Source organism: Bombus pyrosoma, linkage group LG10, assembly GCF_014825855.1.
Source record: "Bombus pyrosoma isolate SC7728 linkage group LG10, ASM1482585v1, whole genome shotgun sequence".
Taxonomy (NCBI): domain Eukaryota; kingdom Metazoa; phylum Arthropoda; class Insecta; order Hymenoptera; family Apidae; genus Bombus; species Bombus pyrosoma.
The window spans coordinates 7,295,507-7,321,862 of NC_057779.1; the positions used below are offsets into that span (position 1 = coordinate 7,295,507).

The 26,356-nt window shown below is 30.6% G+C and overlaps 4 protein-coding genes across 8 annotated transcripts; 2 read left to right on the plus strand and 2 right to left on the minus strand.

Moving 5' to 3' along the window:
• Positions 1-65: 65 nt before the first annotated feature.
• On the minus strand, positions 66-2,371 carry LOC122572163 (transmembrane protein 43 homolog). 2 transcript variants are annotated; one of them, XM_043736817.1, is made up of 6 exons: positions 2,215-2,371; positions 1,637-1,822; positions 1,311-1,543; positions 942-1,242; positions 663-868; positions 66-595 (listed from the first exon to the last, which is right to left on the minus strand). In XM_043736817.1, the coding sequence occupies exons 2-6, from the start codon at positions 1,673-1,675 to the stop codon at positions 313-315; spliced, it is 1,062 nt and encodes a 353-aa protein (XP_043592752.1). In that variant the 5' UTR covers positions 1,676-1,822; positions 2,215-2,371; the 3' UTR covers positions 66-312. The 2 variants fall into 2 exon arrangements, with proteins under 2 accessions (XP_043592752.1, XP_043592750.1); XM_043736815.1 differs by having other exon boundaries at positions 1,973-2,366.
• Positions 2,342-7,629, plus strand: LOC122572162 (thiamine transporter 1-like). Of its 2 annotated transcripts, none has more exons than XM_043736814.1 (7): positions 2,342-2,475; positions 2,878-3,115; positions 3,305-3,689; positions 3,989-4,387; positions 4,505-4,697; positions 4,778-4,916; positions 6,000-7,629. In XM_043736814.1, the coding sequence occupies exons 2-7, from the start codon at positions 2,993-2,995 to the stop codon at positions 6,120-6,122; spliced, it is 1,362 nt and encodes a 453-aa protein (XP_043592749.1). In that variant the 5' UTR covers positions 2,342-2,475; positions 2,878-2,992; the 3' UTR covers positions 6,123-7,629. The 2 variants fall into 2 exon arrangements, with proteins under 2 accessions (XP_043592749.1, XP_043592748.1); XM_043736813.1 differs by having other exon boundaries at positions 2,423-2,564.
• On the minus strand, positions 6,904-13,968 carry LOC122572164. 2 transcript variants are annotated; one of them, XM_043736819.1, is made up of 8 exons: positions 13,718-13,968; positions 11,749-12,009; positions 10,550-10,723; positions 10,291-10,483; positions 8,832-9,915; positions 8,239-8,738; positions 7,989-8,151; positions 6,904-7,754 (listed from the first exon to the last, which is right to left on the minus strand). In XM_043736819.1, the coding sequence occupies exons 1-5, from the start codon at positions 13,775-13,777 to the stop codon at positions 9,710-9,712; spliced, it is 894 nt and encodes a 297-aa protein (XP_043592754.1). In that variant the 5' UTR covers positions 13,778-13,968; the 3' UTR covers positions 6,904-7,754; positions 7,989-8,151; positions 8,239-8,738; positions 8,832-9,709. The 2 variants fall into 2 exon arrangements, with proteins under 2 accessions (XP_043592754.1, XP_043592753.1); XM_043736818.1 differs by lacking the exon at positions 8,239-8,738 and having other exon boundaries at positions 6,904-8,151.
• A 206-nt stretch (positions 13,969-14,174) lies between these two features.
• On the plus strand, positions 14,175-26,073 carry LOC122572161 (serine protease inhibitor 88Ea-like). 2 transcript variants are annotated; one of them, XM_043736811.1, is made up of 4 exons: positions 14,175-14,333; positions 22,218-22,571; positions 23,433-23,805; positions 24,394-26,073. In XM_043736811.1, exons 1-4 carry the CDS (start codon positions 14,313-14,315, stop codon positions 25,005-25,007), a joined length of 1,362 nt encoding a protein of 453 aa, XP_043592746.1. In that variant the 5' UTR covers positions 14,175-14,312; the 3' UTR covers positions 25,008-26,073. The 2 variants fall into 2 exon arrangements, with proteins under 2 accessions (XP_043592746.1, XP_043592747.1); XM_043736812.1 differs by lacking the exon at positions 14,175-14,333 and adding an exon at positions 18,076-18,228.
• Positions 26,074-26,356: the final 283 nt, after the last annotated feature.

Genomic DNA, 26,356 nt, shown 5'->3' on the forward strand with positions numbered 1-26,356 from the left:
ATAATATTGCATATTATAAGATCTTTAGTTAAGGATAAGAAAAGGTTATTACTGAAATAACCTAATTCATAAAATTATACAAAGGTATTTAATGTTTACAAAATAATTTATTGCCTATATTTTAGATATTTGTAACTATTAATGACATTTCTATAATATAACAGTTTACGATATAATTGATGAAATTTAGTAAGACTAGATATAATGACATTTTTTGTTAGATCACACAAAATAAGCACATTGAAGTATAATAAAAAAGAGAATATATGTTAATATATTTACATAAGTAAAATTTAATTATTTAATAAAAATTCATAACCTTCTATAATTATCACGGTTTTGAGATTGAGATGCTGATGTTAATGTTGAATAAATAAATGGTAAAATTGATGCTAATGCTAGGCAAAGACCTATTACTGGTCGATACCAAACCCAAGCAAAACCAATTACTAGTAAACTAATAGACATTGATACAGACATTGTTAAAGATTCAACTGCAATAATTCCACATAAGAATGTTGAATTCAGAATTACTGTCCTTAATATATTTGCTAAACATGTTGCTGCTAAAAATAGGACCAACCATCCAAGCCCTCTGAAATAATTAGGAATATTATAATAATAAATTTTAAGATTTCGAGGAATATTGAAAATTATGTTACCTAATACTCCACGTACGCCAGTAATTGTGTACATGTTCTAAATGAAACATCTGATCTACTGATATTTTGTGCTTTCGTTGAAGTAAAATTTCTTCTCCATGTGTTGTAATATATGGCACGATAGTTCCTTTTTGCAACATGCCAACTATGGAATATATATCTCCTCCTTTTCCTGCGTAGGAAAATTGTATACGTATGTCACCTACCTATAAACAAATAGGTCAATTATTTAGTATATTGTTTTAAGTTCATAATTGATTCAAAGGTATAGTTGTATACCTCAGGTTCCCATAAATTAGAGCTATGATAGTATAAACCCGAGTGCATTTTAATATCTCTACTTTCAGGTCTTTCATCACTGGTAACTTCTACAAAATCATTAAAATTCTTTTTCAATTCAGTTCCAAGAGTAAATGCACCAATCTTAACTTCATCTGCAATCTGCACTTGGCTTTTAATAGGCATTTCTTTTGGATTATGATGACCAGTTCTAATATAAAAATGATCTGAATCAACAAGTTTATCTTTCCATTCTGTTGTGTAATAATAATGCTTTTCCTCTTCTGCTACTCCTCCAAAGCTAAATTACATAAATGATAAATTATACAAATTTATTTATAATGAAAAGAAACATGTTTTATAACATACCTTCTTTCTTCTTCTATCTCAACCCATTGGTACATCTGAACTCTGCGTTTCAGTTTCACACTTGATACAATCACGCCATAATCAGGTTCAGTTAATGGTTCTGATATCTTTAATGGGCCTGATAAATGTATCAAACGACCTTCATATTCAGGTAATAATTTCATCGTATTTGGAAGCACTGCTACATTATGTAAAGCTTCATCTAAAGAATGTGCTACTTTTACTGCTCTTCCCTATAATATTATGGAAATAGTATACTATATAGTAAACTACATAATAAATGTAGTTTTAAAATACAAACTTTTTTGTTTAATCAATTCACAAACCTCATTCCAAAATAAAAGGCACATGCCAGTTGCAAACATAATAAGTCCAATAATAGCAGTTAACCATGATTCTCTAAATTGCTCCGAAACTGTTATTGGAATATTTATAGGAGGAGGTTGCCTTCCTCCATTTGTTCGATTTTGATGAATGGGTTCAGTATTTGCCCTTTGGGGTTGCCCATTTTGCTATAAAAGATAATTTTTTATAAATTATGTTATGATGACATGAAATATATAATACATGAAATACTGCATGAAAATATCATATATGTTATATTAATTGAAAATAAAAGTTAAAACTAAAAGAAGGTAAGCAATAGTGGTTGTTATGCTTACATTTGTACGATACATTTTAACAGATTACATTATATGGCTGTAAGAACTTCTGACTTATTTATTGTGATTAAATCATCTAAAATAACATTTTATATATAATTTCAGATGAGTGTTAGTTCAAAGTGCGTACATGCAAAGTGCATTTGTCATGAATCGGTCTGTTCAAAATTAGACTGGTGAATATTGCTCAATGGATTTTACGTATTGTACAATGTTACATTTGGATTCGTGTAACTGCATACAAATCGATTTGTTGTAACTATTCGATGAAACCATAAATCACGTGCATGCGCTCGAAGAATTCTAATGGAATTTAATCAAAATTTATCTTATTGTATACACATATACGCCACTTGATGTCAGCTTAATTCGATAAAATCTTCCCTTCCTTTAACTTCTTATTGTATGATAAGGATAAGATTGTCGCGCCCTCATCGTGTTCGATCTTACAATTTGGGCTAGTGAATATACAGCTGATCGGGACTGTCAGTATCGTTTAAGTTGTGAGTTGTATGCTACGACGTTTTAAATAATAAAGTTATTTGTGACTATAATACATGAATAAAATCAAAATTAATATCCAATGTAGACAGTAAGTTTTTAAATTATTGCTTGTTTGGGTATTATAAGAAAGGATTAAAATTTTATAAAATTTGGTTATAATTGTAATATTATTGGCAACAATATTAAAGCAATAATATTGAATGTTAACAAAATTAACATCATAGGAAAATAATTCTTAGAAATTGATTAAATGTAGAAGAAAGTTTTAGTGCTAGTGAAATAGAAAGTTCAAAATTACATATATTTGAGAAGCTAATGTGAAGTTAGAATGATCATGATTTGAGTGATGACATAGAATGATCAAATCAATTTTGTAAATTGGTAATACATGTGTTTTTTAGATACTTTGAATGAAATATGAATGACATGTGACAAAAAGATGTTGAAAGGATATTGTACAATATAATTTAAGAAATCAAATCAGAGCAAAGCAGAAGAGAGAAGTATGCTATTAGTATGAAGTGGATAATAATTTCATGTATTTTGTGTGTATTTGGTTGCTTTAAAGAGTTTAGGCCTTCAGAGTCTTTTGTGACTGATTATTTAACAGGGCCATGGAAAAATTTTACAGATGTTCAAGTAAATACACTATATATATAATAACTAATATTAATAATTAATACTGTAGTTATAGAAATTAATGAATAATTTTGAAAATGTTGTGAATTTTATATGTATTCTTTTTGTTGAATTTTTTCTTTATTTTGAACAGTTGTTACATAATACATTTGCAATACAAAATTTTGTAAGATTGTCATTATTTTTCAGGTAAACCAGAAAATATTTCCTGTTTCCACATATTCCTATTTTGCAACGTTAATTATTGTATTTTTAATAACCGATTTTGTACGATATAAGCCAATTATTGTTTTATGTGGTCTTTCTGGAACTATTACATATCTCTTAATAATACTTGGACAAGATGTTTTAACTATGCAAGTTTTAGAATTCTTTTATGGCTTGTTTTTATCCACGGAAGTAGCATATTACACATATATCTATGCTAAAGTTGACAAAAAACATTATCAGGAAGTAACTAGTCATACAAAAGCAGCAGCTCTAGTTGGTCGTTGTATGGCTGGTATTATTGCACAATTAACAGTATCTTTTGGTATATTAGATTATCATCAATTAAATTACCTTACAATTGGAGGTACTTATTTTTGTGCATTTATATAAAATAGAAATGATCATTTTCATATTAATGTGAGATAAAAATAATGTGTGTTATATTTTTTTTAAATAATAATTTAGATATTAGTATATGGCAAAAAATCTTTCATATTTGTAAGCTTTTAAATTAATTTTTTTGATTTAAAAGAGGAATGAATTGTAATTAACTTGATTGATTTATAAGAGATTTATTTTATTGTAGGTTATTGTATTTTTGTATTTAACACATATTCTATTAAAAAATTCAATTCGTCATGTGAAATAATTTTCATCTTTCAGCTGTTACATTTGTAACAATATGGGCATTCTTTCTACCTTCAGTTGGCCAGTCTATTTACTTTCATAGAAAAAATGAAAATAATTTGTCAACTCATAATGGAACAATTGAATTGCAACAAAATGATATAAATCAAGTTTTACACAGTTCTGAACAATCTGAGTGTTCTTTTTCTAATATTTCACTGATATATAAAGTTAAAAAAGCTTATGTTCTATTATGGAAAGATTTTTTACAAGCATATTTGAATAGTCATGTTGTAAAATGGTCAATATGGTGGTCATTTTCAACTTGTGGATATTTGCAAGTTATTAGTTATATACAATTATTGTGGCAAACTGCTGTAGTCCCTGGGGATAAAATTTACAATGGAGCTGTAGATGCTTTATATACAATTATAGGTGAACAAGTTATTTTGCACAATGTATAACTTAATTGATAAAGTAATATAGTATAATATATATATATATAAATTAATATTTATGATAGTAATACAATATATCTATTTTTATTAATAGGTACAATCACTGTTTTTTGTATTGGGAAGATACCATTTAATTGGTCTTTAATTGGAGACATAGTAGTATCATCTATGTCACTTGTGGAAGGTATTTTATTAGTGGTATCTTCATATAGTTGCAGTATTTGGTTGTTATATGCTATGTACATAGTATTTGGAATCATTTATCATACAATGGTTACTGTTGCAAGGTTCAATTTCATATGAATTTATTTGTTACAAATAAAATAATAGGCCACATATATTTTAATTTTATGTGTATAATTTACAGTTTTGAAGTTGCAAAATGCATATCAGAAGATAGTTATGGTTTGATATTTGGTATAAATACTTTTTTTGCACTACTATTGCAAAGCGTATTAACAGCTATAGTAGTAAATGGAAATTTAAAATTAAATCTGAGATCTCAGGTAAGATTATTATTTAAATACTATTAGAGCTAATAAAACTCATAAAAATGTGTCGAAAAAATTTTAATAACTATTGGTTAAAGAATTATTTACACGGATGTTTTACATTGAGAATGAATATATACCTGGTATTGGAACGAACTTTAATTGTATGAATAAGCACGATCGTGCGATATATCGTACTTCACTTACGCTCGATGTTTTTTACAATTAGTTTACTGTCCCGCTTAAGAAACAAGCAAATTCGAAAAAAATATAGTAGCCTATAATTTCCAGTACACCTATCTTTTTAGATAATTTTGAAAGTCAGAATGTAACAATTAAACAGGCATTAGTGTACTTATTTTATTAATAATTAGTTATTATATTAACTTAAAATGGTTTTTCACCTATTAGTAATTTTGGACTCTATAACTTAGTAATTATATTTTATTTATTAATGACATTTGATGTGGTGTGACATGTGTGATACATATTTGGTATTAACAATTTACGATGGTACTTTTATATTGTAATAACGATTTTAAATTAGTACACGATTATTAATAGGATTGTACGTTTTAATGTACATTCAACGTTGGAAAAAGTAACTTTTATAGCTGGAATTATTAGAAAGTAAAAATTTTTCAATAATATATAACTATAGATAGTAAGGATGTTACAATATCAGTTCAATTTATTACAAGTACTAAACAATACTTATATATATATAAAATCTTTAATATTTCAATTACATAATAATATTTTATCATATTAACTGCAGAATTAGTTATTTTACTTTTTATTTTCAAGTTATGCAAAATTTTTACTTACTGAAACTTTCCTAATGTAATGTAATTAAAGATACGAGGAATGTGATAAATGATATAAGACATAAAAATCCATATTTGTGACATATAACGTTTAATAATTTTTAATTATTTTAAATAAAATATAAGAGCATAAAATGAATGACTAAAAAAATTACTTGTTTTTATCTCTTTTTATGAGTTCTATTAGTTGATTAGATTTCTATTTGATACTGACATTCATATTGATATTGATATTGATATTGAAATGTTTTACATTGTACTTTTTTTCCAGTATTTTGTTTATGGTGGTTATTATATTGTTATATCAATACTTTACATGATAATCGGCATTTTAAACATTATACGACATTGTAAAAAAGGCGCTGGATTTAAAATATGGGTACAGAATAATTGAAAATATGAAATAGTCTCCAAAATGACTAGGTTCTAGTTACTGGTATAGTTTTTAGAAATTGAATTAATAAACATTCATTTGAAAATGGTGATATTAGGTATATACATAGTATATCAAGGATAGTTTATCAAATACACTTTTAGTTTTGTTACTATTACTTTATTTTTCGGTTCAATAGCTTTAGAAAAGGAACTTGATTCGTTTAGCTCACAGAAAATTAAAATTAAAGCTGAACTAATGTAGAACTATTGCCTATTGCTTTCTTTTCTTACTTGTTTTCTTCTACTTGCTTGCCTTCCCTTTTAACCCCACTAACATCAGCTCTTGTCCAACCTTGCGGACAACCGTTGTCCGCAATTGACTCGAACATGTCTGTCCTCTTCTTCCTTTCTCTATCCAATATCCCTAGCTATTTTGTCCTTTCTTTTGAGCCCTTATTGCTCAAAATCTCCTCAATTTTTACACTTCCTTTTTCAATCCTACTGTATAGCCTTAGAAAGTGTTATATCATTCCCCATATCATACATTCTTTGTGTTTGTCATAATTTCCTAATATTATCTCTGTTTCCTTTAAATTATCATATCTCGCCCTAGATACCGATTAATTTGGTTCCCTTTAATCCTCTTATTAACTAAGTAAGTACTTTGGTATCCCATCTGTTATTAGATCCTTATATCTAGTTAAACCTAGAATTTATTATCCTATTGAATCGTTCTTGAAGTTGTACATCCTCATCCCTTTTTCTAAGAACGCATTCTCTCTCGTTTATATTTTTCTGTTTCTTTCTTTTTCTCTCTTAACGATTATATGTAATTATTATATATTCTATTTAATTCATTTCTTCTCTCCCATCTCCAGATTTCTGTTCCGCACGATATCACATTGTTTACTAAACTGTCAAATAAATTTATTTCCAATAAGTCAAATAAACTCCAATTCCACACATTTGCCTTAATGCCAGATTACCTTTCTTTATCAACCCTTTCAACTGCTCTGTATTTTTCTCGCTTTTACTAAAAATATATGCTAAATATTTAAGATATTGTATTATCTGCTCCAATTCTTTTCCTTTCCATTTCCATTTTCTCTTCTTACTTTTACCGCCTCCTTTTCCGGAAAGAAGAATCTTTGATTTATCGATATTTAATGTTAACTTCTTCCTTTTCTAAATATCTTACTAATCTTTTATCTTACTAATATCAATTAAGTTCCTCAGTAAGACGCTATTATGTATTATAGATATAATACGTCTGTGTTGATAAAACATGTAGCATACAGTATTATATTTTTAATAATATGTATTAAGTGTTATGAAACCATGGTGCTGCGAAATCAATTTGTACAACAGGGGACACAAATACCTACGAATTATATAATTTTGCGTAAAGTGTAGAAGATATTAGTATCAGGGATTCCTATAAAAACACTGTTCTGAATATATAATTGTTATATTTGAGAAATATATTAAAGTTCTATTTCTTAATAAACAATTTTTTTACAAAAAGATATTAATATTTCTCTTCCAATGTTCAATTATTCCGATGCTGTGATCCACACTAATATTACCTTCATTTTTCTTTCGTGTTAAATAAGAGTAATCTTACTTTATCCAAAACGGGTTCTCTACATTTCTACAAACATAAAATAATGCGTTTTAATGAAGATTCTTTCTATCTAATTTATTTCATTCTCTCTCATAAACGTATTGCTTTTTTTTTCACCATTGTTCGAATCATTGCTTACGAATGAGAACGTTTGAAACAAGCATCTGCCTAACTCACGACGAGCACTTGCATTCTTATTGAAATGTTTGAATAATTTCCACCAAACTGTACAGTCTTGTATATTTTGTTTGAACTCCTTACCGATGACATCGTCTATTGTATCATTTCGTATTATGGATACAACGGATTTCATCGACTCGTTTTCAATGATTTTTGAAAACATACAGGGGTAATTGCTACAGTCGCTTATATGCGAGTGTAATTTATCTAATAACGAAGTTTCTTTCAAACAAATTTGTAATATCTGCATATAAAAATCAATAATTAGTATTTGTAAAAAAAAGGAGAGAATTTTGAAGATTTTGAAGATTATATATATGTCTTTTTATACCTGTACTTGTATTTATAAATATTTCATTCGTTATAACAAGAATCATATATGTATTTTTATATATGTATGATGCATTTCATATTAATAAAGAATTTATACAATCAGTGACAATGTTACATAAAGTCTTTGTACATCTTATAAAAAGACAATTTTTTAAAATAGAAGGTAATTTGAAATATTGGTTTTTTATTATTATTATATGAAGCAAAAATATAAAATAGCTCTTAGCCGAGTAAGAATTCTTCTTGTTTGAAGTTCCTCTTAAAGTAGAATCCACTAACTTTGCAATGATATTTTATAGCTTTATTTTAATAAAAACTCTGACTTTTTATTGGTGTACGGAGACTTTTGTCGATGATTTCATATTTTTACCCAGTTTGGTGAAATCAATACGGGATATACTTCGAACAGACTGATATTTAATTTATCAAAATATATATCCGTGTTGGCATCTTGTGCCATAACCGCATTTGATATTACAGAGGTGTCGTCGTTTAGCGCTATCATTAATAACCGTATCAGTTACACAATGTTACGATAAATTATTCAAACGGTATTTTAAAGGTTATTTAATACATCGAAGGTTGACTTACTGTGACAGTATAAAAGAATCATGCTTGCTAATATCGTTCTTAACATTGTAAAAATATCTTTAAAGTTTGAAAAATTGACGAAGAAAGGGCAATAATTGTAAATATACACAACCCGATGGAATATCGCTCTTGTGATCATAAAAAATTTTCGCCAAAACCCAGTTGATACAGTTTGATCGTATTTGTGATCCGATTGCACGTATTTGAGTATTCAAATGGAAAGAAACACGTAAGATAGCATCGCTAAGTATTTCGTATGTAGAATGATAATAGATGAATCTCTCGTGTCGAACTGAAAATACACATTCGAGCAATTATTAGAGCTATAAAATGTTGGTATAGCGATAGGTACTCCTCAATCGTTAAGATAAATATAATATACTTTGTTTATTAGACGCGTAGTATTACTATTTTATCTCGCATCTAAGAAATTTAGTTTAGATTAAACTGATCTGTGACTAGTGTTTTAATTTAGAGGCAAATGTTTGCTGTATATATCGACGAAGCCAGATTTATCGTACATATAATATATATGGAATCAGAAGAGCAAAAAGCAATGGTATTAATTCAAAGATGATGCGTATGAAAGAGAAAAATTATATTTAATTATGCGTGTTTACAAGTATCGAATTAATACAACTAAAATGTGATATGAATGTCTGTAGTCTTTCGTTATTTGTTGACTATGTTGATAGATATTTATCGCTGTCGTGCTTTTTCAATTCTTTTCGTTTTTATCTTTACTGTATTTACATGTATACTTGTCTTTATTATAGCAAAGAAATGGTCAGAGAATAGGCAAATAACGTCTGTAATCTAAGCTTTAAGGCTTATTGTAGTTGCATGATAGGTATCGTCGAAAAATACGAGAAATTTTATTATATTAATTTTTGGATTGCATCGAGTACAGTGGATTCACAAGCTTTTGCAGCCTGTTGCGTCAAGCATAAACCTATTTCTTGAAGACGAGATAATTCTGCTCGATCATTCGCTAGAGAATATTCTTCTAAATTGTCAGGAGGTCTTCTCGCCGCTGTTAAACGCAATCGATTAAGCTCGGTTTCTTCTTCTGGATTTAAAGTTTCTAGAAAATTGATTTATTACATATAATTTAAGATTTTCTTTCTTAATGCTTCCAATTAGAAAAGAATCAGTTTACTTTCCCTTTCACGTGAAATTTTTCTACCGTTGGACATCGTTATGTACGATTAAAATTAAAAACTAATATGACAAAAATATCATTAAAATTGTTATTAAACTTGAAAAGTGCAGTTATAGATTGGATTAGAATCTTTCGAATGAAATTTTTCTAAATTGTTTTGTCTGCTATAGCTATCGTAAAATTATTTATTACTATACGTATCAGATATTTTTAGTACTATATTATCATTATTTGTTATTGTTGTCGTTATGATACTGTTATTTTTTACCAATATTTATTCTGATGTTATTTATTTGCCTTTAGTTTCAAGTTCCGTAATCTTATTTGACAAGTTCCTTCGAATGGCTTGCATTTTCTTGGCAGCTCGTCTCCTTTTTTTTACGTCCTCGTCACGATCCTCCACCTTTTTCTTTCTTGAATTCTTTTCTCTTGTTCCCGAGCCTCGGAAACTCCTATTTCTTTTCGAAAATCTTTTTTCTCTGTTCTTCGCCTTCGATGGGAATAAATATTAAACAAACAAATCACACGATTTTTACGAATTTATCGATTAACTCACGTGAACGTTCAATCGCATACGAATTAATCTTTTATCTTGAATTTGTTTGTAGCCCTGCCACAGTTTCCCACAAATTTCGGCCGCACGAAGCAGTTTTAATCTCAATCCACGATTAGAAAGATTGTGAAATAATGAGATAATTTTTCCAATGTTAAAGTCGTTTTGTCCTCCACCCTGGTTATCAATTAAACTTGAACGAAGTTGCATCAACTTTACGAAATACTTATCGAGATTAATGGTTTTTCGTTGTCATTTAAGTTTTTACTAACTTCAGTGAACATTTCTTTCTTAAAGCTGTTTTTAGATTTTATAGGAAGATACGAATAGATCGGACTAACTATAGGAATGATTTAAAATAATTAAAAAATTATTCACCTTAACAGAGAAATCAATATTTTTCGTAGCCTAAAATAACGACAGTATCGTTTAATTTAATTAAGCCGATATTTTAGATTCTAGAAGTAAGATCATCATGAGTCAAATTCGAGTTTTGTAAAGTGCTTTCACAGTTGACGTTTGCTTGAAATTGCCAATAATAACCGATTGTATTAAGAAATTGTATTAAGTAATCGTATTATACATCGTGTATGCAAAATGTCAAGGTAAATGTCACTTCTTTGAGGGAGTATACAGAACTGACAACATAAATTTAATGTGGTGGAACATTAAACATCCACGGCCTTGTGTCAAAATATGAATTTCTTCTCTTGTTTGGATTTTTACCTCTGGTAAACTTTTGATTTATTCACAGTATGTGCCAAGGAAAATCGGTAAACAAGAATCTTAGCTAAGAATAGGAAACTGCCAGAGTCATCGGCTTTTCGTTTTTACTGATACATTTAATCTTTCATGTTTTACGTATTTACGTTCTTAGTTATTATAACAGACAGGAGTTAAAAGAAAAACACCTTGGGTTATTAAAAGTTACAACGGGCAAAAGAGAAAATAAAAGTGATATATGATTCTGATAATTATGCATTCTCAGTAATCGGTTTAAAGATGCAAACATGTTCGGAATGCAGATAATATGGAAACGTATATGCAAAGTAAAGTATTCGTTGTAATATTTAACGAGCGAAACGAATCTCTTTCCAGATCCTAGCCTTTTAATCGTGTTTATAAAGATCTGAATTTGCATTACAAATTTTCGAAGTCTATTTATAAATTACGAGTACGAATCTCGAATTATAAGCTTTTACCAACTCGATGAACGTGCAATCCCAGTCTGTTCCGTCGTATTGGCATTGTATCGTTGCTTTCTCAACATCTTCAGAAATCTCAGTGTATTTCACGCAATAAGTAAGTATCCAACTTCGAGGTATGCTAATCACAGGCAAGGTTCTCCAAACTTTGGCTGTGATATCTTCCAACATCTTCAACGAGGTACTATCGCTGAAGGTAGGTACTTCCGTGATCGATGAATCCATATTCGGAAATTCTATCGTTCTATTTTCATGACGCTGAAGCAAGATATCACATTTTAACAAGCTTTTCGACTTTATTACAATTTGATCGCTGCAGTATGTAAAGTAGATCAACTTGTGATTTCTTCGGATGCTTGTTGCTTTTGATGGATTTGGCAAACGCAAATGTACAGATGACGATACATCCGATTACTATTACGTGTCTTAGCATGGAACGGCGAGGTTTCTGTGAAACGATTTTCCTCGAACGTGAATTAGACAGATCATCGTAATATTAAAATTTTTCTCACGATTAAATTTCATTTATTAAATTCTCTATATCGTGATTAAAATATCGATGTTCACATTAAATCATTCAAATATTCGAGAAATTATTTCGATTTTCAAATACCACGTCGAAGTATTATTCCGCTATTACACAAGAATCTTTTACATCGGTTTTAATTCAGCTTTTCTAACATCATATCGCTGCAATGAGTTACGCGTTATTTGTTTTTAAAAGTTATCCAATTGAACTACGAAGGTATACACGTGACACGAGCCTCTCGAATTTAGCTAATTATCGATAATAATTCGGACGGTGTTAAGTTATCTTAATAGATTTATCGCAATAAAAATGGATATAGGTAAGGCCAAGAAAAAGGGACTCTGCACAGGGAGGAAACCATAGACCACAGAAATTACCATCAATTATTGATTCATGATTGTATTAAGATAATCCCTATTGCTGCTTCCGGCGTAATTCATAGGCTATTAATTGGCCAGCAATTTAGAGCCTACAAATCAAGAAAGATGACAAGATTGTAAGAAAATTGAAGGAATTGCTTCCTTTAATTATTTGCTTTATGATTGCTTATTCGATTCGGACTAAAATGCTACTTATACATATGTGCTAAATATATATTTTTTTAGCTTCTGCTTAAATTCTGATATATTGGGTTGGCAACTAATTACCACCTCTAATGACAAAACACGCAATCACTTAGTTGCCAACCCAATATCTTGTCCTAAATTTACGCCTAAGCTCTATCTTTCCAAGAAGTTATCAGTTTTACGATCCATTTTCCACAAATGGGCCATTAAGTGATTTTCTTTCAAACCATCGAAGCAATCTCGATCAAATTTCCATTGAGATGCCAAAACGGTAAAAAAAAGTTATATGAAATTACTCGGAATTGATGATAAAATAAATTATATTTTCAGAACTGAAGATGAAATGGTCTTTCTGAACTTTTTTTCGAGATCAAGAGTCCGCTTAAAAAAAAGAAAGTAAATTTAGTACCACGTGATTTCGTCTACACAAGATAAACTGTTTCGCAATCCTTCGTTTGCTTTTGAAGCATTTCACTGGAACTGTCATTTAAAAAAAGTAAAATCAACTTGTGTATTTGCATACATGATAAATGAGTACATTATAATGATGAAGTACAATAAAACAATCGTCTGTGAATGGAATATTGATGGAATTTCCAATGTCGTATAAATTGACGTCTATTTTTGTTCTCCGCCTGTATTCAGTATTGATGTAAATGCATGATTGACAATATGGTCAGTGATTCCGTTGCAGTAGATTGTATTGCAATTACAATGATTAACATAAATAACTTTATGACTTAGAATTATTTTACCGATATTCTACGAATATTCTATAAATAAATATTACAGAAAATAGTATAAATGAATAAAAGGCACATATTCTATCATCGAGATTACAAAAAACCCAATATTTTACCAGATATCTTACCTCTTTGTCTCGGCAGTTTTTTAAGATCGCTCCATGCCCATGATTCACTGTTATCTTCATAATTCATCGTCGTATTTGCAAAATTAACACAGACTTGCTCGATTTTCGTCGAAAGGATCAGAGCAACGAAAATTACGAGTAATTGCGCAGATCCACGTGTGGAAATTAATGGTGTCGTTGATAAGCGAGAGTTTCCGGGAACATTGCGGCCGTCGACCGTACAAAATCAACATGTTTACAAAAAGAAGATTGTCACGAAAAAAGTGGATAATCGTTAACTTCGCTGGGATTTCCCTGCGTCCTACGCGTCTTTTGCCGCCTGCCTCTCCGTATAAGGTATAAATGCATACGAAAGAGAAAACTGAAACTGCGTCTTCGTCGAGGATTAGTTTTGAGAACGTCCAGTTTCGTGCGAACATATTATCCTAATATATCGTAGCGAGAATACTTGCCTTTTTCATTAGCACCAACAATTCGTAACGTAACACTAGCGAGTGAATGTAGCTCCAATCAATTTTAGTTAAAAAAAAAAGAAAAAAAAAAAGACAGGAAAGAAGACTAAAGTCGTTGAAGAACCTTTTGACCATCGTGAAAGATGTTGGTGAGAAATTTACAGGTAAGTCGTTGTCATATACGATAATTTGTACCTCGTGGAGTAATGTAGATGTTGGATTTGTAGATTTGTGTTTTGTGTTTGTGGTATATTGCCTTATGAAACTATTCGCATACTTGCTACAGAAAATTTTTACAGAGTAATATAAGTTGCTTTTCGGGGGATTATGGTACAAGTTCTAGTTTCAATAATAAATTGCACGATATATAATAAAATTTGTATTTTACGCCATTATATAATGGAACTTTATGAAAGAGCGTAAATTGTAATATGCAGATAAAGTATACATGAAATGTGCTTCATATGGAAAAAAATATTTGCGTTTCGAGTTCTTACGAAACGTTCTCATGTTCGGTATAAGAGAATTAAAAATTAACCAAATCATTTAAAATAAAAATATTTCGATTTACTTATTTATTCAGTATCTTAACAACTAATTCATTTACTTAATACTTTGATATTTAACAGTGAAACAGTTAATTTGGGTATTTCATAGTTTAATAAAGTATACTTACGCGTAAATTTTGCAAATTTCACGTATATATGTATAACGAACTCTAGAGTGGTTGAAAGTTTAATTAAATAATTTGATATCTCTTATCGTCTTTGACAGTCCCCAAAGTGTAATAACCGTGCCTATATATACTTGAATTTTTGTAGCTATGGACTTCGTATCATCGAATAACATTGACACTACGATAAAATGTATTGATTCGTCTGACATATGAGAAGGCAATTTAAAATTGCTTCATATCATAACCATAGATAGCATGCGTCGTAATATTGTCATTTCTCTCATCAAAATTTTCCAGACATTTCAAATATTAAAGATATTACTTGCTATCTTATTATTAATCAGAGATCGTAAAACAAATAAGATGTAATAACATAACTCTTTCTATAGTCTTTTTAATATTTAAAAATGTTTAAAATTTAAAAGAGAAAGTTTATCCTGTAAATTACCATGAACTTGTTAATTTAACGAACTTTTAAGCACCTCTGAATATCTAGACACTCGTTCTTCTAGAGATAGAAGAAACAACATTAAAAATATTGCAGACACAAAAGAAATATCATATATTTAATATATAATGATATTTTGAAAATTTTTTATTATTTCGAATTTTAGATAATTTCAATTAATTTTTACACAAATTACAATATTATCAAGTTTTATTAGTCTACTTTTAAATTTTAAATTATACGATACAATTGTACAATTTTAAAGATACTTTAGAAAGGTGTCTCGCATAATGATGTCTTTCAATCGTTGCTGTCACAATAACAACGAGGGCTTTTCTTTCTGACGGTGTCTTTATACGTAATCATATTGTATTGCATAATACGATACGGAGCTTCACCTTTCAGCTTGTTACGGTTAATCAACGGTAAAAGCAATGCGTTGTAAGTAAAGCTGTGGGATTTCCAGGTTCGTCATTAACATCTATACGTAATTAACAACTGGTCGCTCTCAGTTATGACTGAGAAGAGACAGAACAATGGAATGGAATTGTTCTTTCGCAATAACAGATGAAATATAGCGAAGGAAAACATATCTTGTTATTCTTATGCAAGATTAATTAAAGAATCTAATGGCATCTTTTCCTTCCTTGAATGACTACGAGTTTGTCGATAAGTTTATATCATAGAAAATTCGAGCTTATACGAGAAGAAAAATGTACTACAAGCGATGAAATGATAATAAAAATAGCGAAAATATTAATTAGAAGACATTGCAGAGTTTACAAAGATATATAGAAGATTATTATAATATTCTAAGAATGTAGGAAATGATTCGATTTTTCGAGTGATGAAAGGATCATAAGAATAACGATTCGAAGAAAATTATATTAATTTGCTCGTAGAAATGCAGAAAGTAATAGGTGTAGAAATTGAATTTCCATTTTACGCAAAAATCGAAAAGAATTCATTTCTCTAGTTATTAACTTGATTTCTTTTTCAATTGGAAAGATTCAATGATACAATAGGAGTCAATGTCGCTTAATTATCTCTAACAAATCTTATGACAGATTTGTTGATCGCTCTTGTTATAGCCGTTTAAACGATCTCGACTCGGTAACGATTTTCGAGAACTCACAAAGGAACTAACACTCCTTTCGAGTTACTTTCTCTGGCTATTGGCCAACGCTTTGAAATGGAGCCTGCTTTATTCACTGAATAAATTCTGGAAGAGGGAGAAGCGAGGAGAAAATTCTAAAGAACGCTTTCTGAAAACGCAAGGAACTGTGATTCATTTCCAACTCTCGTGCTTTAATCTGACTGGATTAAAAATATTCAATTTGAAGAAACATGAAACACAGACTATAATAAATATAAAGTATGAAAATTACAATGAAATATTCATTTAATGTAACGAATAGACGCAATTTTTGTATTTTTATGAACATAGTTAGACAAATAGAAACTAAATAGAAATTTGTTTCATACACCAAATATCAATAATACTTAGGTTGCTCTACTTTAAATATCTCATATATTTTTGCACATTATATGCATTTATATGCGATCTAAATTATTAAAGTCTCAAGGTTTCCAAAAATGCATGAACATCTGCAGTCTAAGAATAAATTTAGAAAATTGTGAGTTAACATCGTTGAGGTGAAAGAATTAATCTAGCGAAGATCGTTACTCGTAAAATTAGCGTTAATTTGCGATTCTAAGAAGTCAAATAGAACTACATTCCTGATGTCGATCGCCTTAAATGGCGTCGAAGGAGGAAGTTATTACTGGTGAAGACAAAAAGGGTGAACGTTCTTACAGTGAATCTAGTTTTTGCTTCAGCTTGAGTTGATGGAACGAAGACATCTTTCTTGTGACACTTGACATCTTTCTTATCTTCTTGTAGTTATAAAATAAATAAATAGCGATTATCTATATCATTTATATACACGCGTTAAATATTGTATCGTACTTGTTATTATCGTTTCGTAATTGCATTTTTATTTTTAAATGTTTTATGTTTTATTTATATGCGTATAAAAGTATATCTGGAATATTATTATCTCCTATATCTATACTTTTGTGTTTTATATATTTTTATTGTCTTCGCTCTATTATTCCTTTCTCACTTTTCTATAGAATCTCAAACGTTAAAAAGTTAATTCGACCATTGGATAGACTTCGTGCCAGTGACTGTCATTGAGAAAAATTATTTAAAATGTCGCATAATTAAATGCAATCAAACAAGTTCAATAACCTTGAATCACCCGTACAGAGTACCGAGGAAAATGTAATTTGAGAAGCCAAACCTACCAAACTGGTGGATTATCTCTGGTTTACATACGTTAGCCTCGATTTATATGTTAATTACAATTACGAGCTTACGGGTTTTGTACGAGTACTCGTAAGTAGACTAATTTATGCCGCAGGTATGACGAAATATTCTCCAAAGACACTTAGGTATCAGTTTATCAACCCTAACATCCGCTTTCATCGGAAGAACTAACTATGTATTGAAAGTGTACGCATAGGTACGCGTATATAATGAATTGTATCGACGATTTCCGATTATGACGTAGTTTCCCCACCGACTTCATATGGGATTTCCTGGCAATGAAGTCATTAGTATCGGGCATTTCCAATATCGCAGAAGTAACGACCTATCGGCTTTGTGAACGTTGGTTTGCGCTGTTGCGCTGGAAAGGATTCGTCCGATGAATAAACGTGACTCTACTCGCGAGTAAAACTCGTGGTGGGGAAGTGGTCGAGGAGCCAGTTACTCGCGGGCACCTCGGTGACTTTGCTTTTCCTTCTCCGCACTCAGTTCAGTTTCGTAGCGAGCAACAATCGGACGTTTTTTCGTATTTAAGCCGATAGTTTACAATTTGAGAATCTAGAGAACAAGAAGGCGCAGATCAGCGAAATGTTTTTCAAACCGGTGAGTGGTGACGCTTCGATGAAGTCTCGATTTAGAATTCCGTAGAAACGACGTAGAATTAACGTAGATCTTCATTGTCTCAGCCGCATTAAGATTCGATCTTTGTAATGGGAAGCTAAGTTGTCGATGGAGATCCTATTAGTCTGATGAAAATTGTATCGATGCATCGATTGTTGCATGTATTGACGCTTTAGAAGTCAGTTGTTCCTAAAATGAAATTGTTTTTTAATTTTATATTTAATTTAAGTTAAAAGATGCTTAAGTAACGAGTTCGTTAGTTATCAGAGATTTTACGTAAATACTCCTCATTAAATCTAGTAGGATGATATTTTATGCATGACTCTTGTTGTCTTCGTAATGGAAAGTTCAACTGTGATAACTTATCTCGTTGTATACGCTTTTTGCGCTTTCTATCGTTTTCTTCCATACCTCGTATCGATCCGATATTAAGTTAATAATATTCTATCGTGCGTGCTTCAAATATTCTGTTTCAATCAAATATTTCTATTTCTGTAGGTTTATATATCTTTCAAATTGGTTGTTTAGTGTTGTAACAGCTGCTGTAGTAGGTAATTGACAACTCAGTTGAGATCACAAGTTGCATTTTATGATTTTGGAGAAAAATTGTTTCATGGTTTTTCGTAATCAAAAACATTTCCGTCATCGATGATGGTTACCGGTATCCAGACAAATTTTAATTATTTATAATAATTATTCGTAACTTACGGAATACTTAAAAATTAATATTTCTTAATTACTTAATTTATTTTAAAAACCTCTTTCACATTTACTGGCCACTTTCTTCCATTCAAATAAAAATGAACTTTTCCCCTGTTTCGTAAGAATTTAAAAAATACATGTCATTTTTTTGGTATCTGACTAATTTTCTGTAACCTACATATTTTGATTCCCATTAATATTTTCACGCTGTTAAGTTTCTCATATAGAAGTGAAAATGTTCGTTGCTTTGTTTTACGATCAGCCTTCCTCAAACCATGAAGGACAGTCTTTAACTCACATTTTTACTCATTCGTATTACATCAAGGAGGAATCATAATCACAAGAATTTAATTGACAAGAACGTTTACAAGGAACGTTGGAACAGTCATTATTGTATTATTTTTTAATTGATGAATTGCGTTAATTCGATTTTAATTTGACTTTGTGTATAGCCACGCTAGGCTGCGGTTGATTACACGCGTGATACGTGCTTTATTTGCTAAGTTGGACACGTATATGTTCGAAGAATTCACTTGTTATTCGCCGATTGTCTCTGTTGGCATTGTCAGATTTTAAATGTCTTCGTGAATGCTGGTACTGTTAAAAATTACGAAAAAATCCAATGTCATTGCGGAGAGAAAGATTTCAGTAAAATAGTCAACTACTATTGCCTGTGCTATACTGTACAGTCGTAGTAAAATTTTACAAGTTACCAGTTACCAGTATCGATAAATAATTCCCGTATAACATTAACAAGTTTGATAATAAAATCTGCTACTAAATTATACAAATTATCTGATCATCGCATTTGAGTTTCTAGATTTCATACTTCATATTATTTTCACGCTGTTGAAAAATTTCATATTATGCGTATCCTGTGGATTTTTGAATCTTTATACTTGTTATAAATTCATAAACATCCGCAGTATCGTAATAAATTATTTTCACTTTTGTTTCTAACATAAGATGAAACATTTTTGTAAAAAGGGTACAAATTTCGAAGATAATAAATTCAAGTGATAGATACATAATGAAAAAAAAGAATACAGCAAGTCAAATAGAAAATGGCAATAAATATTTAAGTACTGAAACAAGTAAAAGTACTCCGTGGAAATAGGAGAAAATCTTGAAAGGTGTAAAATAGAAATTACACGATGCCATTCTCATAAATCAAGGATCTCATAAATCGTTCCGAAGAACGTATAATGAAATAGTAAACAGTGGAATGGGATGAAATTGAAGGTTGTCAAACGAGGAACTGGAAAGTCGCATACGAAATTACGTAAATTCTGTATTAGTATTTGCATAAGGCGAAATTAAAGTGGAATAATTCATGCAAGTTTCCCACGTGCCACAACTAGTATGCTATTAGGAACAAACTGTACAGGCGTGGTTGTGTTTTCTCTTGCTTTCGTCATACGAGGCTCGTCATACTTCAATTTCAACCAAGAAAGCCGGACACTATGATGTCACGGTTTGCTCGTTGCTTTCACTCGCCTCAAAGTTTATCTTGCTTTCGTCCCAGATCGTGTAATTTTCACTAATTTTACTATTGCGTTCCGAACCCTTCGAGAAAACATATTCATCTTACGTTTTTATCAAAGTTAGCCCTAATCATTAACAGAATATTTTACTTTCTATTTTATACCGTTCTTTAGTAATTCTTTTGAAGACCGATGAATTCTTCGCGGAGAAAAATATCGGCAATGACATTTCTAGAAGAAAATTATAAACTTAAAACTTCCCAATGGGTCAATATTTTGTTGATGTTTCTTAAAAAAATGATGATGGTATTTCCAAGTATATAATCGACTAATGTCGTAATTTTAAAAATATAGTAGCCTTGCTAAAATGGTAGGTGTTTTGTTGATAATATGGTAGATAATATTTATGTTAGTGAGAAACTAGAGTATTTTCATATAATAAAATACAGATTAGGGCAGAGAGATTATAAATGTTTAAACTTTATGTTAAATTATATGAAATTTTCTGTAAAATTGATGTCAAATATATTTTTATATTTGCATGAATATAATTTTGATAATGGATTGAAAAATTAATAATAGATAAGTAAAATATTAGTATCAGTTTATTCTATAGCAAGTAGTACAAATTTAATTCAAACGTTGTCCAATTGTGAACTATTTTTAACATAAAATAATCTGACATAACAAACTATTTTAACATAAATTTATTCTTTCACAAAAGAAATTTAAAAATTCCAAACTTGTATTTTGACGAACAGTAGATACTGATTTCGTCATAATCTTTTATCATGGGCACAAAACCAGTTCTACCCTAAATAAGTGTATCTGATGCCACTAAAATTGCAAAGTATGTTATTGTGATTAACTAGAGCGTGACTCCTACACGAAACTTTTCCCCCGTTTGACATAAAAGTGTCGTAGATATGGATGACGTGTGTGACGATTTATTTGTTGACCTTACGATCGTGATCTCAGAACTTGTATAAATTACAATTAGAGGTCATGGCTCTCGAAATGTGAAGGGGTTGCGAAACGTCTAGCTGCAGGATTGAAAATACTTTCCTCATCTTATTTGTTTTCTTTAATGTTTCCGGTAAGATACCTTCGCTTTTTTCCTACACTATAGAGAAAGTCAATTGTACGAATCGTTTTAAGCAATTTTCACTAAATCATGGATACTCTTCAATCATGGATTATCTTCGAATTTCTGCTATATTGTTCGTTCATAGCGAAGTTGTAATTGTGCGATAATGGAGGCTAGTAACAACTATGACACAATGATAAAATGGAAATGTCGTTCACTCGCAGTTTTATAATGATACAGGAAATTACTCGAATGTCCGTAGACGTTTTCGAAGGGTGTAATTTAACTTTGCGTAAGCTACGCATGTATTTCGTTTCAATTTTCTAGTTTCTGGTCTTTCGTATTTTCCTTTACGTTCTTTGTTTCACTTCACCATAGTTATATAATTGTATATTCGATTTTTTACTTCTAAGTATTGATATTATAAAAATATTTTGCTTTCAACTTAAAATATACAAACGCTCCAGCACCCATTCATACTCTTTCCATAAAAAGCTGCAAGTGTACCGTGCTCATCAAACAAATCCTAACAAATAAATAGTAATATTTATTCCAAACTAATTTATACCTACAATTCCCCTTATTATACTTTAAAAGATTCATATTTTCTTATTATCAATAATTCAACTGTTTTCAAGAAGAAAACTCTTCAGAAACTTTTAAAATATTATTTTCTTAACAATCATTCTTTCTTTCAGGCAACGTCGGTGTTACCAGTACTGTTGCTGGTAACTTACGTATCAGCACAATGTCTTACCGGAAACGACAGTCCTCCGACGATGAGCGCTGGCTCAAAGAAAGGTGTGGTCAACTCGAGATTCGAATTCGCTCTCGATACTCTTAAGAAGATGTCTTTGATCGAATCGCGCGGCAACATCTTCTACAGTCCGCATAGTCTTCATCAGGCTCTGACCTTGGCGTACTTCGGTGCTCGAGGCACTACTGAGGACTCCTTAAAAAAAGCCTTGCATCTACCTAACGATCTGTCCAAGGTCGACGTGCAACGATATTATGCTTACGAGAATTCCCTCAAGAATCAAGGTGACCAAGAGGTGAGGATTTAGCTGGAGTTGTTGCACAATTTAACGTTTATGTTTGCAAGTATTCCAAGGCGAGCCACATAACCGTAACATCAGGACCCCTTTGCGCAATAGTAACAACAATAAATTCTGCTTTTTAAAATTATAATTATGAACGAAAGCTATAAGGATTTGTCCAATACTCTTTCTCGTCTTTAAAGTTTACTTGAAATCACCTTTTTTTATCAGTAAGTTTGACTATTTAAATGCTATATATTGTTTTAATATATTTTTTTGTACTTTAACAAAGCAATATGTGTGCCAGTAATGTTACGTAATTTTTAGGTATTGTTTCACTTCTTAACGGATTAGACTTGGTAGTCTGTGTAGTTAGATACTTTGAGGTAGTTGAACTTATTGAAATTCAAGTAGGAAGCGTTTCGACCTCATAGCTCTATAGAATTTCTTATTCAAAAGTTATGAATGTAACGCGTGAATAATGTTTGTTTCCTCGACGTGGACGGATGACATAAAGTAAATGATTTTATTTAATCGGTTATATAATTCTTGCCTTTGTTCGTGACGAGTTGGTGCGACTGTAATGTTCGGGTGAAGAATATCTTTCTTTACATTACTTGAAATTTTTCTATTTTTTAGTAGCTAGATAATTTTGTAAAAGTTATGTTTGGAAACAATGAAATTTATGACGATTGCAAGTAAATAATAGTTTCTGTACTACTGCTAACGAATTTTGATGCAGTAATAATTAATATAATAAGGGGTATAAATAGGAAATGTAATCCCAAAATATCAGAATTTTTTTATAGTATTAAAATTACAGCATCGAAGTATTTAGAGAATGAATCATTAAATTAGTTTTCTTCCTTTATTCAGAATTCATCACGAGGTTACGAGTACAACTCAGCGAATCGATTATGGGTATCGAGCACGAGAAAAGTACGAGAATGTATGTTGGACTTATTTGGAGACCAACTGGAAAAGACTGATTTTCATACTAATCCAAGCGCGGTTCGTGATCACATTAATCAATGGGTGAGCAACATGACCAAAGGACATATCCGCGATCTTCTTCCTGTTAACAGTATTGGAGAAGATACTGATTTGGTCCTGGCTAACGCAGTATACTTCAAAGGTCTTTGGGAAAGTCGTTTCGATCCAACTGATTCTAAGAAAGATATTTTCTACATTTCGAACTCTCAACATTCCATGGTTACATTCATGAAGCAGTCAGGACATTTCAATCATCGTAAGTTACACATTTTAAATTTATGAAAAACTAAAATTTATCTACAGAAATTTGTGGTGGGCAAAAAGAGTATAATTCAAATTTTTAATCAAAATAGGATAAGTATGATAATATATTCTACATTGATCTTTTTATATATGCTTATAATTGGTTGCAAAACGTTTTAATTGTGACAAACTCTGTTTGGTCAAATAAATAAAAGTCAAACTAAAAATTTTAGTCAGAATAAATCATCAGTTTCGAAAGAAAAAGAATGTTTCTAAATCGGGTATACTGTATATGATATGGTTTATCACAAATACCACGTCGGTCACTCCTCTTCCTTTTCTAAATCCGCATTGGTTCTCTTCTAAAGTATACTGTATATATTTTGTAAGTAAAATGGGACAAGACATTGTATGTTATAAACTTTCATATCCAAAATTTAACCACCTGATCTTACATTGCAGTTCAAGTGCTGTAAGTACGTCTCTACAAGACTAATAATTCTGATTTATATTCTTTTGCCCGCTTAGAAAAGCTATAATCATATTATATCATTGCAAATATATATAAATAGAAATAAATACAAATAATCTTTCCTTACAGTCGTCTCCGAAGTACTTGGCGCGCACGTGCTAGAACTGCCGTACAAAGGCAACGAAATCTCAATGTTCGTCCTTCTTCCACCATCTGTTTCCGTCGCAAAATCAGCCGCTAACGTTGAACAAAACGGGGAAAGAGACAGTGTTCGTCAACTAATAGAACGCATTTCCACCGAATTAGGATCCACAGAACTCCGCGATCTCTTGGATTCCGGCATACCACCTCAACAAGTCGATGTTATCTTACCGCGATTTGAAGTCGAAAAGGATCTTCCAATAAGAACGCTGCTTCATGCTATCGGTGCAGGCGAATTGGTAATGCCTAATGCTGCCAATCTTCGAGGTTTCGTTGAGGATGGTGAAGAACCATTGCATTTGGGCGACGCTGTCCATCGTGCGCGAATCGAAGTCACTGAAGAGGGCACCACTGCAGCCGCAGCTACTGCTCTCTACACTTTCCGATCTGGACGACCATTGCAACCGGCAATTTTTAATGCGAATCATCCTTTCTTGTATTTCATCTATGAGAAACCAACTCGTACTATTTTATTCAGTGGAATTTATCGTACACCTAATACTCCACAAAATACCGCGGAGACATCAGCTCGAAATGTTTGAAGAATGAATGTGATTGTCGTCGTTATTCTCTGTTTATTTTTGAAGAATGTGGTGCGAGGAATAAGAAGCTTTATATGTGTTTGTAACATATACAGGTATGAATGTTTGGTAAGATGTGTTTGCATGTATATATTTTAAGATGAGTATAATCGATAATTATTTACAGAGCACTTAATATTTATACTAAATTTATAATATACTAAAATATTTTGATGGATATTGTATAATTTCGTACAAATCGCACGTGTATTTCAAAAGTGTCACAATAAGTATCATCGTATCAAAATAATTTAATCATGTGATCGAAGAAGATCAAAACCGTCAAAGGATTTCCAGGACTGAAAATGGAGAATTACACATTCCATTTTAGCTTGCAAATAGTGTTTCGTTTTTCCTGAAAAACTTGTGTTGAATTGTGTCACTTTTGACATACATGTGTGGAATGTATCGAATAATATGAATGGAAATTTGTAATCGGATTCTATTATAATATGTTGCTGCGTTAGATATAGTAAAAATTAAATTATTAGACTAAAGGACATCAAGCTGAGATGTATCAAATTATAATCAAATTCGATTTATTGTACGTATAACGCATATACACGCACAATATTCGAATTTACTAACTAAAACGAAGAAAATAATATGTATTGAACGAGTTGTGTTATGTTTGCAATTGTGTTTGTAATTGTGGAGTGTTGTTAAAGGTTTTATAATTTTTTTCGACGATTAAAAATGATGATTGTAATTTCTGTTTCTAATATGAATTTCAATCTATACATGTTATATTGAAAATATAAATTTAATATAAGTTTCCTTATTTATATAATATGTAAATTATAATTATCGAAATGGTAAATCTTTCACATTTATCAATTCAAAAAATATTTTTCAACCCTGATATGAGAGCCTAAAAAACAGGTATAATATTTTACAAGAAGAACTTCAGATTTGATAATATTTAAAAACATGTGCAAATGTGTTACTTGTGAATGCTTGTACTTATATTTTATATACGTGTATTGGAAAATTGTAAATTAAAAATGCAGAATATTTTATCCATGAATGTAGTTTTATTCCTTATCTTTAATAATTTTTTCAATATAGTAGTTTGTATTGTTTAAGTTAAGACATGATAAATAAAGAAATAAAATAAGAAACCATAAATTCTGTTCGTTCAAATTATACGTATTAGCTCAGACGTTGTATTGAAATACGTATTACTACTGAAAACGTCCTTTGCAGGAATTTGACGACTTCTGTTCGTACGTGATCAACTTGCCGGGGGGTTTCCCCACTCCTCGCCAACCGAAATTCGTAGGGCAAATTACGCCGTAGGGGTTCAGTCT

Coding starts and splice junctions, on each gene's coding strand:
- LOC122572163 (XM_043736815.1), bottom strand. Junction 1,544..1,636: donor GCCTTTTATTTTGGAATGAG/GTTTGTGAATTG, acceptor ATAATATTATAG/GGAAGAGCAGTAAAAGTAGC. Junction 869..941: donor CTAATTTATGGGAACCTGAG/GTATACAACTAT, acceptor ATTTGTTTATAG/GTAGGTGACATACGTATACA.
- LOC122572162 (XM_043736814.1), top strand. CDS start 2,993: ATGAAGTGGATAATAATTTCATGTATTTTGTGTGTATTTGGTTGCTTT. Junction 3,116..3,304: donor AAAATTTTACAGATGTTCAA/GTAAATACACTA, acceptor ATTATTTTTCAG/GTAAACCAGAAAATATTTCC. Junction 4,388..4,504: donor TGCTTTATATACAATTATAG/GTGAACAAGTTA, acceptor TTTTATTAATAG/GTACAATCACTGTTTTTTGT.
- LOC122572164 (XM_043736818.1), bottom strand. CDS start 13,777: ATGAAGATAACAGTGAATCATGGGCATGGAGCGATCTTAAAAAACTGC. Junction 12,010..13,717: donor AAAACTGCCGAGACAAAGAG/GTAAGATATCTG, acceptor ATCTTGCTTCAG/CGTCATGAAAATAGAACGAT. Junction 10,484..10,549: donor GTATGCGATTGAACGTTCAC/GTGAGTTAATCG, acceptor TTCCCATCGAAG/GCGAAGAACAGAGAAAAAAG.
- LOC122572161 (XM_043736811.1), top strand. CDS start 14,313: ATGTTGGTGAGAAATTTACAG. Junction 14,334..22,217: donor TGTTGGTGAGAAATTTACAG/GTAAGTCGTTGT, acceptor TCTTTCTTTCAG/GCAACGTCGGTGTTACCAGT. Junction 22,572..23,432: donor AGAATCAAGGTGACCAAGAG/GTGAGGATTTAG, acceptor TCCTTTATTCAG/AATTCATCACGAGGTTACGA.